The sequence below is a fragment of the Gymnoscopelus braueri genome (genome assembly GCF_963280865.1).
Source record: "Gymnoscopelus braueri genome assembly, contig: SCAFFOLD_344, whole genome shotgun sequence".
NCBI classification, from domain to species: domain Eukaryota; kingdom Metazoa; phylum Chordata; class Actinopteri; order Myctophiformes; family Myctophidae; genus Gymnoscopelus; species Gymnoscopelus braueri.
In genome coordinates, this window is record NW_027660527.1 from 35,001 (window position 1) to 50,000 (window position 15,000).

The following is a 15,000-nucleotide window of genomic DNA, read 5'->3' on the forward strand; positions in this document are numbered from 1 at the left end:
GGAGTCACAGCGCCTCCCTGTGGCGCCTTCTCTGCACACACACGACCCTGCCTGGCCGCAGCGCTCATGGACACTACCCTGCAGCTCACAGTTACACTCTACACACACGCACACGCACACACACACGCACACGCACACGCACACACACACACACACACACACACACACACACACACACACACACACACACACACAGTTTACAATTAGACAAAGATTCAGGTTGTGTTTAGGGTTAGGATTTAGAGGTTTAGGGTTAGGATTAGTTTTTCCTATTTTAAACGCTCTTGAACGGCGATATCACACACCGGAAAAAAATGCCGATCTACAGTACAAGCTCACGAAGTGTCACATCACATCGCAACGCTTTGTAAGCTTGTAGATCTGCTATAGTTAGCAATTTGATAGATGTGAACTTGTAGATCTGCTATTGATAGTAGTTAGATAGATGTGCGCATGCAGATCTGCTAGTTTTCGGCTATTTTCAGTGTCCATCCTAAAATGTTCATGTCCTCACAACTAAGTACAGTAAAACAAATCTGTGCGTGTGTGCGTGTGTGTGTGTGTGTGTGTGTGTGTGTGTGTGTGTGTGTGTGTGGTCACTAACCAGCGCAGACGTCCTCGTCCTCTACGGCAGTATTTGGGTCTCTGTAGAAGCCCAGGCGGCAGTCCTGACAGTTCCGTCCTCGGGTGTTGTGCTTACAGCTCACACACGTCACCACGTTCAGGTAGTCAATGTACGTACAGCGGTTCGAGTGGCCGTTACACTCACAGTCTGACACACGCGCACACACGCACACGCACACGCACACACACACACACACACACACACACACACACACACACACACACACACACACATTTAACATCTTTATTTGCGTTCACATTTAATGAACACAAACAATAGTAGATGCACAAACTTGGTAAAACTCAACAACAAGTGTTTCAGGATACAGATCACGGGTACAGGAAGCATCGCCTCCTCCATATATGGCGACAATTATACCAATTATCACAGACACTGAACAGAATTTTGCCAATGCCTTAGCTCCTGGCTTGGGCATTCCTGCAATTTGCAGGCCTCTCACAACTCATTTATGGACCTTAAACAGAAGCTTCCAAATATGAACACAAGCAGTTTACATTTGTAACCAAGCTGTTTAATAGCATCCTTAAGACGTTGGTACTTTAGCACCTTGGTAAGAATGCATCTTCCAGGCTGTGGTCAAATGTACATGCCACTTCCAAAATGGTAACAACAACATCTGGTGTATAAGTTGTAACATCTGAAAAGGCATAATTTTCATTATAGCACATGGACATGGCAGTTGAAACACAAGAGTGCTTATGCATTTTGCTTTTCACACACAACGTGGATGATATGAAACACAGAGTGGATGATATGGAAACACGGAGTGGATTGTATGCATTTACTGGAAAGGGTTTAGACAAAGCCCCCAGAACTGCGGAGGATTATTGAAGCCATATTAGCCTGGTGGCCAAATCTGGTATGGCAAGACTTCTGCATTTAGGACGCTATCGTCTGACAAGGTACAGTGCGCTCTGCTCTATTGGCTCCAACGTTGGAGCCAATCCCGAAAGAAGAGTGTTACTTCCGGGTGCTTCATCCGCTGGATGAGCAACGTTCATTGAAATGAATGGGTGTGGGCGGGGCCGTCCGTTCTCTAGATATATTATAATTCTATTTAGACCAATGGTTCTCAAACTTCTTCATGTCAAGGACCCCCGAATTGACACTTATTAGCCCACAGACCCCTATTTGAAAAGAAATGCCAGGGACCCCCAAGGAGAGGATTTTTAAGGAAGTACACACTTTATTTTCAAGGACCCCCAGTTGATACCATTTCATCAGTGTTAATGTAACTCTGAGAGTGTAGAAATGGAACCAAGTGGACACTTGGTTCCTTTTGTACACTCTCAGAGTTACAGACACATAAGGGTCCATTTTGTTCCTATATTCCCAACTATCAGTCATTTGGCTGGGGACCCCCTGGAACCACCTCAAGGACCCCTGGGGTCCCCGGACGCCATTTTGAGAACCAATGGTTTTGACAGTCCTTGACCTGGAAATGGACAATGGTTCAGGGGTCAAGGTGGGGTCTTACCCTGGAAGTTGACGGAGTCTAGTTTTGACAACTGGCTGACCTTTGCACCTCCGGTGACCAGGATCTTCTGGTTTGCTTTTGGACAAGAAAACAATCCGTGTGACCATGGTGACAGCCAATCAGCATCTATCTGGTATCAAGGTCTGGGAAGAGTGCTACCGTGACAGCCAATCGTACTTGACCCGATGCGTCTGGAGTCTTAACCCGGAGCTATCGTGGAGGGTGACTGGGTGAGGTCCCTTTTCTCTACTTTATATAGGATGGGTTACCTTTTCTCTACTTCAGATAGGATGGGTTACCTTTTCTCTACTTTAGATAGGATGGGCTACCTTCTCTACTTCAGATAGGATGGGTTACCTTTTCTCTACGTTAGATAGGATGGGTTACCTTTTCTCTACTTCAGACAGGATGGGTTACCTTTTCTCTAGATATGATGGGTTACCTTTTCTCTACTTTAGATAGGATGGGTTAGGCTACCTTTTCTCTACTTTAGATAGGATGGGTTACCTTTTCTCTATTAGATTGGATGAGTTACCTTTTCTCTCATAGCCTCTGTCACCTTTCTCATTCTCTCCCACATTCTCAGTCTTTTCCTCTTTGGCCTCAGATGCTGTTGTGTTGAACAGACAGAATAATTAGAACGAGGAGAGAAATGCCATTCATCTTGGATTTGTTTGAATGTTTGTCAGCAAGATAACTTCAATGTGTGATAGGATAGAAGGTGCAGGCCGGCTCCACCCACATGTGAGTTTAAAACAGAGGTCACTAAACCTCGCCATTTAGGAACCCTTGTTTTCTGTCCTACCAGGACCTCTGGAGTGCTGGTTTTCTATCCTACCGGGACCCCTAGTACTGCTCGTTTTATATCCTACCAGGACCTCTAGTACTGCTGGTTTTCTATCCCACCAGGACCTCTAGTACTGCTGGTTTTCTATCCTACCAGGACCTCTAGTACTGCTGGTTTTCTATCCTACCAGGACCTCTAGTACTGCTCGTTTTATATCCTACCAGGACCTCTAGTACTGCTGGTTTTCTATCCCACCAGGACCTCTAGTACTGCTGGTTTTCTATCCTACCAGGACCTCTAGTACTGCTGGTTTTCTATCCTACCAGGACCTCTAGTACTGCTGGTTTTCTATCCTACCAGGACCTCTATACTGCTGGTTTTCTATACCGGGACCTCTAGTACTGTTGGTTTTCTATCCCACCAGGACCTCTAGTACTGCTGGTTTTCTATACCAGGACCTCTAGTACTGATGGTTTTCTATCCCACCAGGACCTGTGGTACTGCTGGTTTTCTATCCTACCAGGACCTCTATACTGCTGGTTTTCTATACCGGGACCTCTAGTACTGTTGGTTTTCTATCCCACCAGGACCTCTAGTACTGCTGGTTTTCTATACCAGGACCTCTAGTACTGATGGTTTTCTATCCCACCAGCACCTGTGGTACTGCTGGTTTTCTATCCTACCAGGAACCTTGGTGTTGCTATCCAAACAAGGATAAATGTTATGGCAGTGTAAATAAACAGAAGTAATCGTGCAGGTTCAGGTTTGGTTGCCCACTAATGTAGAACATCTCACAGCCAGAACTGTGTTTTATACCTTTGTCTTCTTTTCTCTCCTCCTTCGTCTGTTCTCTCCATTCTCTGTTTTCACCGTCTTTAAGGCGGTCCCCGCCCCCACCTGAGTCTGCCCCACCCCCTCCTGAGTCTGCCCCGCCCTCTTCCCTGGGTTCTGGTCCACTGGGGGCAGTCTCTGGCATTGATAAGTCAGAGCCAAAGAACTCCACTCCGGGATTCTGAGGGTCTACATTACCAGAACTATCTGGCACGGGACTAAATCCCAGCCAGTCCAGGTCAGGGTTTACATAATCTGTCCCTGGGTCAGAATAATCTGGACCGTAATTTCCTCCTCCTGTGTCTGAACCTCCTCCAAGACCAGGCGTTCCTGGAGCTCCGTCAAACCCTGGTCTGGCGTCAGCATCAGGTCCGGAGTCGGGTACCGTTGGAAAGTCCTGTCTAGAATCCAGTCTTGAATCCTCTCCAGGATCAGCTGAGTCTGGGGCATCTGGAACAGGGAAGTCGAAGTCAAGGGGAGGAGCCAAACTGCCAGAGGGAGAGGAGGGGCTGTCTGTAGGGTTGGGGTTTGAGTCTGGTACGACAGAACCACCTCCTTTAGCAGGAGGAGACCCTGTAGGAGCAGGAGGAGGTGTTGGAGTGTCTGCTGCTTCCAGAGGAGGAGTCGGAGTCGGTGGAGGAGGTCCGTCTGCTGTCCCTGGGCTCTGGGAGGAGGTGGAGGAGCCGGGGGGAGGCGCCATGGGGGAAGGAGCCAGCTCGGCGGGAGGTGACTCAATGACATCAAGATCCTGATTGGGTGGAGCCAAGGGAATGGGCGGGGTGATGCCAGCTGAGGAGTCGGCAGCAGAGGCAGAAGGAGCTCTGTCATTGGCTGGGGTGGTCGTTGTCAGGACAGATGATGCTGTTGCTAGGCTAGGGGTGGTTGCCCTAGCAACAGATGGTATGTCTATAACTGCTACGGGAGGAAGATCAGAGGTGTTGGTGTTGGTACTGACAACTGGTACTGCAGTACTGACAGTGGATACCGCAGTACTGACAGCTGATACCGCAGTACTAACCGCTGTTAGGTCTGCAGTACCTGGAAGTCCTACTGTGGGGTTAGAATCAGGGGGCCAAGTGACTGGGTCAGAAATAGACTTGTCGTACTCAGTACTGCTAACTGGACTGGCGGTACTGTAAATGCTAATAGTACTGCTGCTATCAGTACCACTGGTGTCCGGTAATGTGGGACTAGAGGTGACCAGCGGGGAGGTGGCACTAGTCTCAAATAAAGTAGTTGTATCAGCCATAGTAGTAGCAGTAGTACTGGTGTCTGTACTGTAAAATGGAGAAGTAGCAGTACTAGACATGTCTGTAAGAGCAACAGTACTGTCTGCAGTGGTAGGAATGTTTCCTGTACTGTCGGTAGTAGAAGTATCTAGGTCTGCACTCCATGTACCAGTAGTTGTAGCAGTATACATGTCAGTAGTAGTGGTAGTAGTAGTAGTAGTAGTGGTGGTGGTGGTGGGACGAGTAGTAGTAGGAATGGGAGTTGTTGTGGTAGTAGTAGGAGGGGGAGTAGTGGTGGTAGTGGTGGTGGTGGTGGTAGTAGTAGTAGTAGGAACAGGGGTAGTAGGAGCAGGAGTTGTAGTTGTAGGAATAGGAGTTGTAGTTGTAGGAATAGGAGTTGTAGTTGTAGGAATAGGAGTTGTGGTAGTAGGAATAGGAGTTGTGGTAGTAGGAGTGGGAGTTGTGGTGGTAGGAGTGGGAGTTGTGGTAGTAGGAGTGGGAGTTGTAGTTGTAGGAATAGGAGTTGTGGTAGTAGGAGTGGGAGTTGTGGTAGTAGGAATAGGAGTTGTGGTAGTAGGAATAGGAGTTGTGGTAGTAGGAATAGGAGTTGTAGTTGTAGGAATAGGAGTTGTAGTTGTAGGAATAGGAGTTGTCGTAGTAGGAGTGGGAGTTGTAGTTGTAGGAATAGGAGTTGTAGTTGTAGGAATAGGAGTTGTGGTAGTAGGAATAGGAGTTGTGGTAGTAGGAGTGGGAGTTGTGGTAGTAGGAGTGGGAGTTGTGGTAGTAGGAGTAGATGTAGTGGCTCCACCAGATGCTGCTGTGTCAAAGACACTGCTGTCCGCTGTTTAGGAAGAGAACAGTTATCACTACAACTAGACCATGGCCACTCACTAAAGATGAACACCTAGAGCAGCGGTTCTCAAAGGGGGGTCTGGCCAGGAGCCCCCAGGGGTCCGTGAGAGGGTGCCCGAGGGGGGGGTCCATAATGTGGTTTACACTCTCAGAGTTATGGATGGTCTGTGGGCTAAATTGAAAACTTTGAGAACCACTGACCTAGACCATGCCCATTATATACACCTGATTAACAAAACCACGCCCATTATATACACCTAAGAAACTAGGCCACACCCACTATCAAAACCTGAGAAACTAGACCACGCCCATTATATATACACCTGAGAAACTAGGCCACGCCCATTACATACACCTGAGAAACTAGACCACGCCCATATACACTTGATTAACTCTATCACACCCATTATATATACACCTGAGAAACTAGGCCACGCCCATACATACACCTGAGAAACTAGACCACGCCCATATACACTTGATTAACTCTACCACACCCATTATATACACCTGAGAAACTAGGCCACGATCATTACATACACCAGAGAAACTAGACCATGCCCACTAGGCAATATAAACCTGATTAACTAGACCACGGCCACTATATACACCTGATTAACTAGACCACGCCCACTATATACACCTGAGAAACTAGACCACGCCCACTATATACACCTGAGAAACTAGACCACGCCTACTATACACACCTATAAAATTAGCCCACGCCCATGGTGTGATGTTGAGGGGGAGGGTGCCACCTAGTGGCTGAACGTTATCTATATACCACTTTTAACGCTACAATAAACACATCTATTCTATATTCTGAGCCATCAATGGCTCCATGACTCCATCTACAATCTAATTGTAAAACAATCTATCAGTCTAGCTCAATGTCTCCTCATGTTTGGTCACCATGTTTAACTAATGGTTTAACTACAGGTATTCCTGGGTGATTGACAGGTGTAATTTGACCTCACCGATGTCATATTCTGTAGTGGGAGTGGCTTACCTGTGTCTGTGACAGGGGCGGAGCTAACATCTGTCCATAGATGGTTGGCATGGTAACAGTGAAATTAAATAAAACAATTTTTGTTTTGTTTTAATAGTGTGTAAGCAAATCTACTGGCCAGCAACTATTGATCTGATTATTTGATCTTTACTGAACAATGCTGACTCTCACTTCGCTACTCAGTCTGGTAAAGATCCTATTTCCAAGGGGCAGGATGGGCACACACACACACACACACACACACACATACACATACACATACATACACACACACACACACACACACACACACACACACACACACACACACACACACACACACACACACACACACACACACACACACACACACACACACCAGCAGTTATCAGCCACTGGAGTAGTGTGGTAGTGTTTACCTGTAAAAACACATTGCCTATCGCTGTATTTGTTTGTTTGTGTTTTCACTGTTTTTGATCCAGAATGCCGCAGCACTTGGTCTTCAACCAGCCAAAATGTTCACATGTCTCCCCCGTTCTCCTCTCCCTCCATTGGCTCCCAGTTGCTGCCCTCACAGAGTACAAAACACTGATGTTGGCCTACAAAGCAACCATAAAGGTATGACACCCCCCACATGATCCAACCCTACAACCCCTCCCACTCACTCAGATCAGCTAACACAGGGAAGCTGTCTGAACCTTCTCTAGAACATCCGGGACAACGCTCCACACCACTCCCAGACTCACTCCCAATCTTCTGCCGTAATCTGAAGACTCACCTCGACTGTTTAGACTGATGATAGGTTCCTGGTTTACCTACGATCCTACATTACTAGATTACTATTGCTCTACATTTGATGTATTACCTCGTGTTGTCCTTGTCTTAGTGCTTACTGTAAGAGGCTCTGGATTAAGAGTGTCTGCTAAATGCCTAAATTGTAAATGGTAAATTGTAATTGTAGAAGGGGACGTTTTTTTGGGGAAACCAAAACAAACGGTGGAAACACCAGAATACAGTAAGAGGAAAAGGTGTTTCTGCAGGTAAACACCACCACAATACTCCAGTGGCTGATGACTGCTGCTATAGAGGGAAATGATTTATGCAACTAGAAAAAGTGCTCCTCAGAGCACAAGTCTCCGCCAGGTCAGGTAGGTTAGTGTGGGCCAGGTCAGGTAGGTTAGTGTGGGCCTAGCCTGAGGCTACGAGCTCAATCCATGGTCTTGAAGGGCGGACCCAAACACAGCCGCCCGGATTTGTGCGTGGCTTCCTATTGCTTCACCAATCTATGTCCCCGCCTCCCCTCCCCTCCCCCCCTCGGCCTGTGCACGGAGCACGCTGACGTCACCAAATTTAGAGCGACGCCCCTCTGCACTCTGATTGGTTAGGAGATAACAAGGTCCAAGACCATCGTTCCTGCATGGCTCCCCCAGGCTTTTTTTCTTTTGTAACAAAAAAAAAAGCCTGGGTTTCCGAGGCTAGTGTGGGCCAGGTCAGGTAGGTTAGTGTGGGCCAGCAATGTTCAGAAGTCGCCAATCAGGCTGGAATGTGAAAAATCGGACGGATCTGACGGATCCGTCTTGATCACCTGACTATAGAGATAATATGTACTGATTCGCGTGATGTTTGGACAACATTTGTAGGAGTAATATAACAAAAATGATTCGCAAAAAGCGGCCTCATGATGGCGCTATAACAGGCCCATGTGAAACATTTGGCGGAGATTAGCTGTTCACACACGGACGGACGGACAGGGTGCAAATCATAGTCTCCGCCATACCTTTCGTTCTGGCGGAGACAATTATGTAAACACAGTACTATGCCTTTAATATGTCTCTGTGGAACTCTAGCAATTGTGTGTGTGTGTGTGTGTGTGTGTGTGTGTGTGTGTGTGTGTGTGTGTGTGTGTGTGTGTGTGTGTGTGTGTGTGTGTGTGTGTGTGTGTGTGTGTGTGTGTGTGTGTGTGTGTGTGTGTGTGTGTGCAGGTGTTCACTGAGGTTAAGTCTTGATTGACAGGATGAGGTGAGCTAAACAGGGCTTAGCACGCACACACACACACACACACACACACACACACACACACACACACACACACACACACACACACACACACACACACACACACACACACACACACACACACACACACACACACACACACACACACACACACACACCATCTGCCAGGCAGAAAGTCAGATTAGGCTTCAGATTCCCAACATGCTCCTTGTTCATCATAATCATGTGACCGCTTCCAGCCAACCAGAGAGCAGCACTCGCAATCATGTGTTTGATTATAAACTACACTTCCCATCGTTTCCCACATGGGGGTGGGGGTCAGAGTAAAGGTCAAGCAAGACGGGGGCGGAGACAAGATGAATGAAATGATACACGACAGACAGACAGACAGACAGACAGACAGACAGACAGACAGACAGACAGAAATTCCATACCTCCTCCTGCTCCTGTTGCTTCACCTGAGACAGACAGACAGACAGACAGACAGACAGACAGACAGACAGACAGTCAATGCTGTTGTTTACAGTATTTTTACTAGATTTTTTGTTGTTGATTATTCTAAATATGTTTTGGAATATTACAGATGATCAGGGGCCAATAAAGGCAACCTATTTGTATGTGTTGGTTTAATTCTTATTCTTCTGCTGTTTTCCCACAGTCTGGCATAAACCAGCTATGGCTGCTTTGTACCAAAACACGTCCGAATATGAAACAGGGTCATGCCAAACGGCCTTGAAACAAATCTTACTCCGGCTGGCCAAAGAGGGGCGCTATCAGGGACGCGGGAAGTGGGGTGCTGAGGGTGCTGCAGCACCCCTGGTGGTGGGGAAGAGAAAGATTTTTTTTTTTTTTTTTTATGTTTTTTTTTTATTTATTTTTTTATTTAACAAATATATATCATTTTAAAAGTCTATATACACACTTATATATTAAAACAATGATGTATTTAACTTTGGGGAATAAAATATTTGTTGAAAAAGGTGAAAAAAGGTGAAAAATGTGAAAGAAATCGCGGGACACATGTGAAAAAAAAATCGCGCATGCGCGCTTCGCGCGCGTGCGGAGTCCCCCGCCAAGCCCAGCCCCCCTGGCATAAATGACTTCCAGCGTCCCTGGGCGCTATAGGCTCTTTTGAACAGCAGCCATATTATTGGAAAGAAACTGGGCCTCTTCCTTACTTCCAATGGTTGGTGTTATGTTACCAATGACACTAATGAAGGCTCTGTTCCATTCTGCTCAAACAGAGTCAGGGTGTTGACTCACTGGAAACACTCTGCTACACCAGAGGGTCTCAAAGTGTGGTCCAGAGACCCTCATGGTTCCTTGAGGGGGTTGCAAATGGACCCTTACGGGTGTGTAACTCTGAGAGTGTACACACGTAAAACATGTCTTAAAAGTCCTTAAATTGTCACTTCACTGTAATCTGGGAACCCCCGCCCCCCAAATCATGTGGGGACCCCTTGGGGGTCCCTAGTCCGACCCACAGGTTGATGAGAGACATGTATGGCAGTGTATATCAACCCTGGCAAACGTCCCAATTTTGGGCCGGGGCTACTGCTGAGGTGTGCCGCGCCGTTTGAAGGAGGTTTGAAAAAAAAAAGATTTTGAAAAAAAAAAAAAAGATTTTTTTTTATTTATTTATTTTTTTAAACAATAATAATAATCAGGCATGCAAACAGCCCCGAGGTGAAAAGGGTGACAACATGCTGTTTTTTTTCGGGTCAGGTGTCACACTATTGCCCTATTTGGATTCAAAACGGCTAGTGGAAGCTGAAAAGCTACAAGTTTGCATGTCTGAATAATGCAAAAACAGAAATATTTGTTTGCATTTGCTTTTTTTCTCCCCCATATATTTTCACGATAAAAAAGTGCGTATCGTATCGAAATCGTATCGAAGTTGTGTGCCCAATATCGTATCGTTTCGTGAAATGTGAAAATCGGCACACCCCTAGTGTGTGTTTATAGATATACCGTATATATATATATAATTATAGATACCGTATTTCTAGGTGTGCCCTGGGATTTTTTGGCTATGCCAGGTGTGCCTTGGCACAAAAAAGGTTGATAGACACTGATGTATGGTGCGTGTGCGTGCGTGCGTGCGTGCGTGCGTGCGTGCGTGCGTGCGTGCGTGCGTGCGTGCGTGCGTGCGTGCGTGCGTGCGCGCGCGTGCGTGCGTGCGTGCGTGCGCGTGCGTGCGTGCGTGCGTGCGTGTGTGTGTGCATTACATGTATTAGCCATGCCGGCGGGAACAGGCAGGAAGCTTCCCGGTCTCCAGGCGTTGGATTTGAACCCTCGCCCGCAGAGCTGACAGTCCTGACCGGAGGTGTTGTGGTCGCACACACACTGCAGAACGCCCTGACGCAACACACACTCTGAGCCATGCAGGTTACAGTCACACCTACACACACACACACACACATGCACACAAACGCGCACACCCACACGCACATGGACACACACAAACACACACAATAAATAGATGTCCTTAACTAAGATGGTTTTCATGTCATGTTGTTGTTATTTTAATAATAAAAATAATCACAGACTTAAAACATGTTAGTTATTAGGTCACATACTAGAGAATGTCACGTCACGTGAAACTAGAGAACTGACTACTTTTAAAACTTAACATGTTAGACACTTCTCACAGATATCTGTTCAATATTTAATTATATTATATAGGCCTGCTATATTTAATAAATACCCTTTTTTTCGTGCGGTTTTCAAATATTTTTTGACACAGAATCAAATGTTTTTTATGGTCATGGATTCACCAGGAGCATGGATGGCTTGGTTCCAGGCTTAAAATAATTTATATAAGCCCTTCCTTTTTCGGGACATAATATCAATGTAGACACCATTGGTGCCTGGTCTAGGTTCACAATGAAAATATGGAAGGAAGTTCAGAAAGAGTTTAGACTGCCTCTCTCAACATCTGGCCTGTCTTCAATTGGATGTATTAGGGGTTTTGTACCATCAAGGTTGGATGCTGGGTTCGGGGGGTGGAGTAGGCTAGGTTTGAGGTTTGTTCACCAGTTATGTCACTCCAGCCAGCTAAATTCATTTGATCAACTCAGAAACGAGTTTAACCTTCCTAGAACTGACTTTTTTAGATACCTCCAACTAATGCACTTTTTAGAAAGTCACGAGGACTGGGACAATAATAGAAGCCCATCTGTTTTAGAATCCTTTCTGATTGACATCCAAAATGGAGCTTCAAGTGGATTTTTTTTTTCTAGCTTGTATCAAAATCTATTGTCAATGGTTCCCGGTGACACTCTTTATATAAAAGCAAAGTGGGAGGCTGAAATACAACAAGAGATTACACAAGAAGAATGGGTTGATGCCTGCACTGAAGCGCACAAAGTAACTAATTCTAATTCTTGGAGAGAATATCAGTGGAAAATTACGAGTAGGTTTTTTAAGACCCCGTTACTGACTGCCAGAGCACTGCAGGCACTACTCCTACAAGCGAGTGCTGGAGGAGATGTGGTGAGCAGGTTGGCGACCATTCACATATCTTTTGCACATGTCCTAAAGTGCGGCAGTTTTGGAATGTAGTATTTAGCGACATCAATAAAGTATTTGATACTCAAGTACCACAAGATTTCAAGACGGCTATTCTAGGAATTGTGCCGACGGGTTTCGAAGGCAGGAAGAATATTTACCTCCTTCAGATATTGTTAACGGCAGCCAAAAAATGCATCACAATTAACTGGTTGGGTCTGCTCCCTCCGACCCCCGAACAATGGTTGAATAAAGTCAAAGAGATTAGAGATATGGAAAGAATCACTTATTTGGTGAGGCTACAAAGCGAGCAATTTACCAAAAAGTGGACGCCTTTTGCACGCATTGAGTTTTGATACGATTTATAATTTTATAAAGAGATATGTATCGTATAATTTGATAGCCTGAATGTGCGGTATGTGTGTGGATATATATTGTGTTACAGTGTATGTGTGAGGAATGAGGATACATAGTGTACATTCTTCTGTTCTTTCATGCTTGTATATTTCTTTCTGATTTTTTTACTTCTTATTTTTTGTCTGTCTTTTGTTTTGCTTTACTTTTCTTATTCTTTTGTTGCTGCTGTCTCATGGGAGACAATGTGAAATATTGTACAGAAAGACTATTGTGAATATGAAGCATTATTATGCATAAATGTATTGTCTCTCCTGATAATAACAATAAAAACAATAAGTTGCAAAAAAAATAAAAATAAATATATATAAATATTTTTGGAAATCTCTGTAGGGGAAATGTATGGGTTTTCTATCTGTGTCACCACAAAATGCTGTGCCCTATTGCAGGGGTCTTCAACGTTTTTCAGGCCAAGGACCCCGTAGCTGAGAGAGAGATGAAGCAGGGACCCCCCCCCCACTACATATTGTATAACATTGTGATCAAACTTGTTCATACGTTTCATAGATATAGCTTCTCAGACACTGTCATCAGTGTTGGATTCATGTTGACGTGTATTTTTAGACATTTAACTTAAGCCATTGAAACTTACTAAACTTGATCTTTGGCTCTGGTAGTTGGTCTGCTCTTTTTTCCCTCTACACCAAACGTCTTTGCCGAAAATAGCAGATCTATAAGCTCACAACGGCTCGCAGCGTGAGGCGTTGTGAGCTTGTAGATCTGCCATTTTTGGCTAAAGTTCTCCTCAGAATAGGGATGCTGGGGTTCAAGTGGTTAATGTAAAAAAAAGGGGGTCCCGGACCCCCTATTGAAGACCCCTTGTCCTATTGTGCTATATTGTTGTGTGTCTTTGTGTTGAACACACTGTGGGGGACAATATAAAGACAGATTGTGATCATAATATTTACCTGGCAGGAACGTCTATGTTAGAGATGGCGTAGAAGTACTTCAGCAGGTTGTCCGTCTGGACGTAGGTCCCGCCCAGAGCGGGGCGGAGCAAGCGCAGGCGCAGGTTTGTGAAGGAGAAGAACGCTCTCAGTCCCTTCATGGTCTCCATGCGGGTGTACAGGGCGTCCATGTTGATCAGCTTGGGACCCGCGATCACTGCCAAGCGCGCCCGCACCTCAAAGACCACCGCCCTCTCTTCCTATTGGACGGTGATGGAAAAAGTACTAACATAGTTTTTTACTTTAAAGGGATATTTCACTCGCAAACATGTTTTTGGGGTAATTTTTAGACAGCTTTTAAGTTGCTTGAGTCAGTATTAAGATATTTGATATTCATTTTATCAGACACGCCCCCTTTCTATACAAATCCATTGTAACTTCAAACTCCATTTTTAACCATGTTAGATTCATCGAAAACACCCGTCCTTGGTTCTGGTGACTATTATTGTCCTTAATTCTAATAATGAGGGGAGGCGTGTTTTTTCAATAACTTTTTTCATTTATTTTATTTGGTTATTTTATTTTTTGAATTTTCCCTTAAAAATATTAAAAATAAATGAAAAAAGGAATTGAAAAAACACTTCCCCCGTCACACACCTTTAAACCAGGTAAAACCAGCTCAAACCAGCTAAAGCAGTGTAAAACCAGTTCAAACCAGTTTAAAACCAGCTCATACCAGGTAAAACCAGGTAAAACCAGTTCAAACTAGTTCAAACCAGGTAAAAACCAGTATAGATGGGTTACCTTTGCTCCAACCCAGCGGGAGTACTGTTCGGTGCAGATGACCCTGGTGAGGTTGCTAGCCGACAGGTCTCGCACCTGCTTAGCTGGCATTCCGAACGCCTCCATACAGTCGTCAGCATAATACTGGAAGGGTTGCCAGGTGACACCTGAAATAGTATCATAATTATTATTGTCTCCGCTAAGCAGAAGGCGTGGCCGACTATGTTTTGCACCCTCTACGTTCGTCCAGGTGTCCGTGTGTCCGTCCGTCCAACCCGATCGCCAAGAATTTAGTATACATTGCACGGAGTGGTCATTCCGTGCATAGGCAACTGGAAAACCCCAAAATCCGCGCAGAGCCGCCTCGCATCTCCCCCATTGTGACTAAACCATTTCGGAGGCGCGCAGTTTCAAGGGAATTGTCGCCACGTAAGGGACCACCGAGTGAGCTAAAGCGAGCGAGTTGCCGTCTTGAACGTTGCGACATTCCCTTGAGCCTACTCAGCGCCATTTGAGTTATATACCGATAGGCGAAGAATCGTAAATGTTGTTGTGGGGACTGCTCTGCTTCCGGGTTCTT

General features: G+C 45.5%; 1 protein-coding gene across 1 annotated transcript in view; it reads right to left on the minus strand.

Moving 5' to 3' along the window:
* The window catches only part of LOC308081476 (netrin-G2-like), a gene marked incomplete at both ends in the record, with an annotated part of 26,661 nt that overhangs the window by 4,012 nt on the left and 7,649 nt on the right, over positions 1–15,000 (minus strand). The window contains 6 exons of the mRNA XM_080457848.1: positions 1–98; positions 605–772; positions 9,261–9,284; positions 11,055–11,227; positions 13,659–13,897; positions 14,442–14,587. The exon at positions 1–98 is cut by the window's left edge and continues 37 nt beyond it. Coding sequence (XP_080313974.1) covers positions 1–98; positions 605–772; positions 9,261–9,284; positions 11,055–11,227; positions 13,659–13,897; positions 14,442–14,587 — 848 coding nt within the window. The remainder of the gene's footprint in view (positions 99–604; positions 773–9,260; positions 9,285–11,054; positions 11,228–13,658; positions 13,898–14,441; positions 14,588–15,000) is intronic.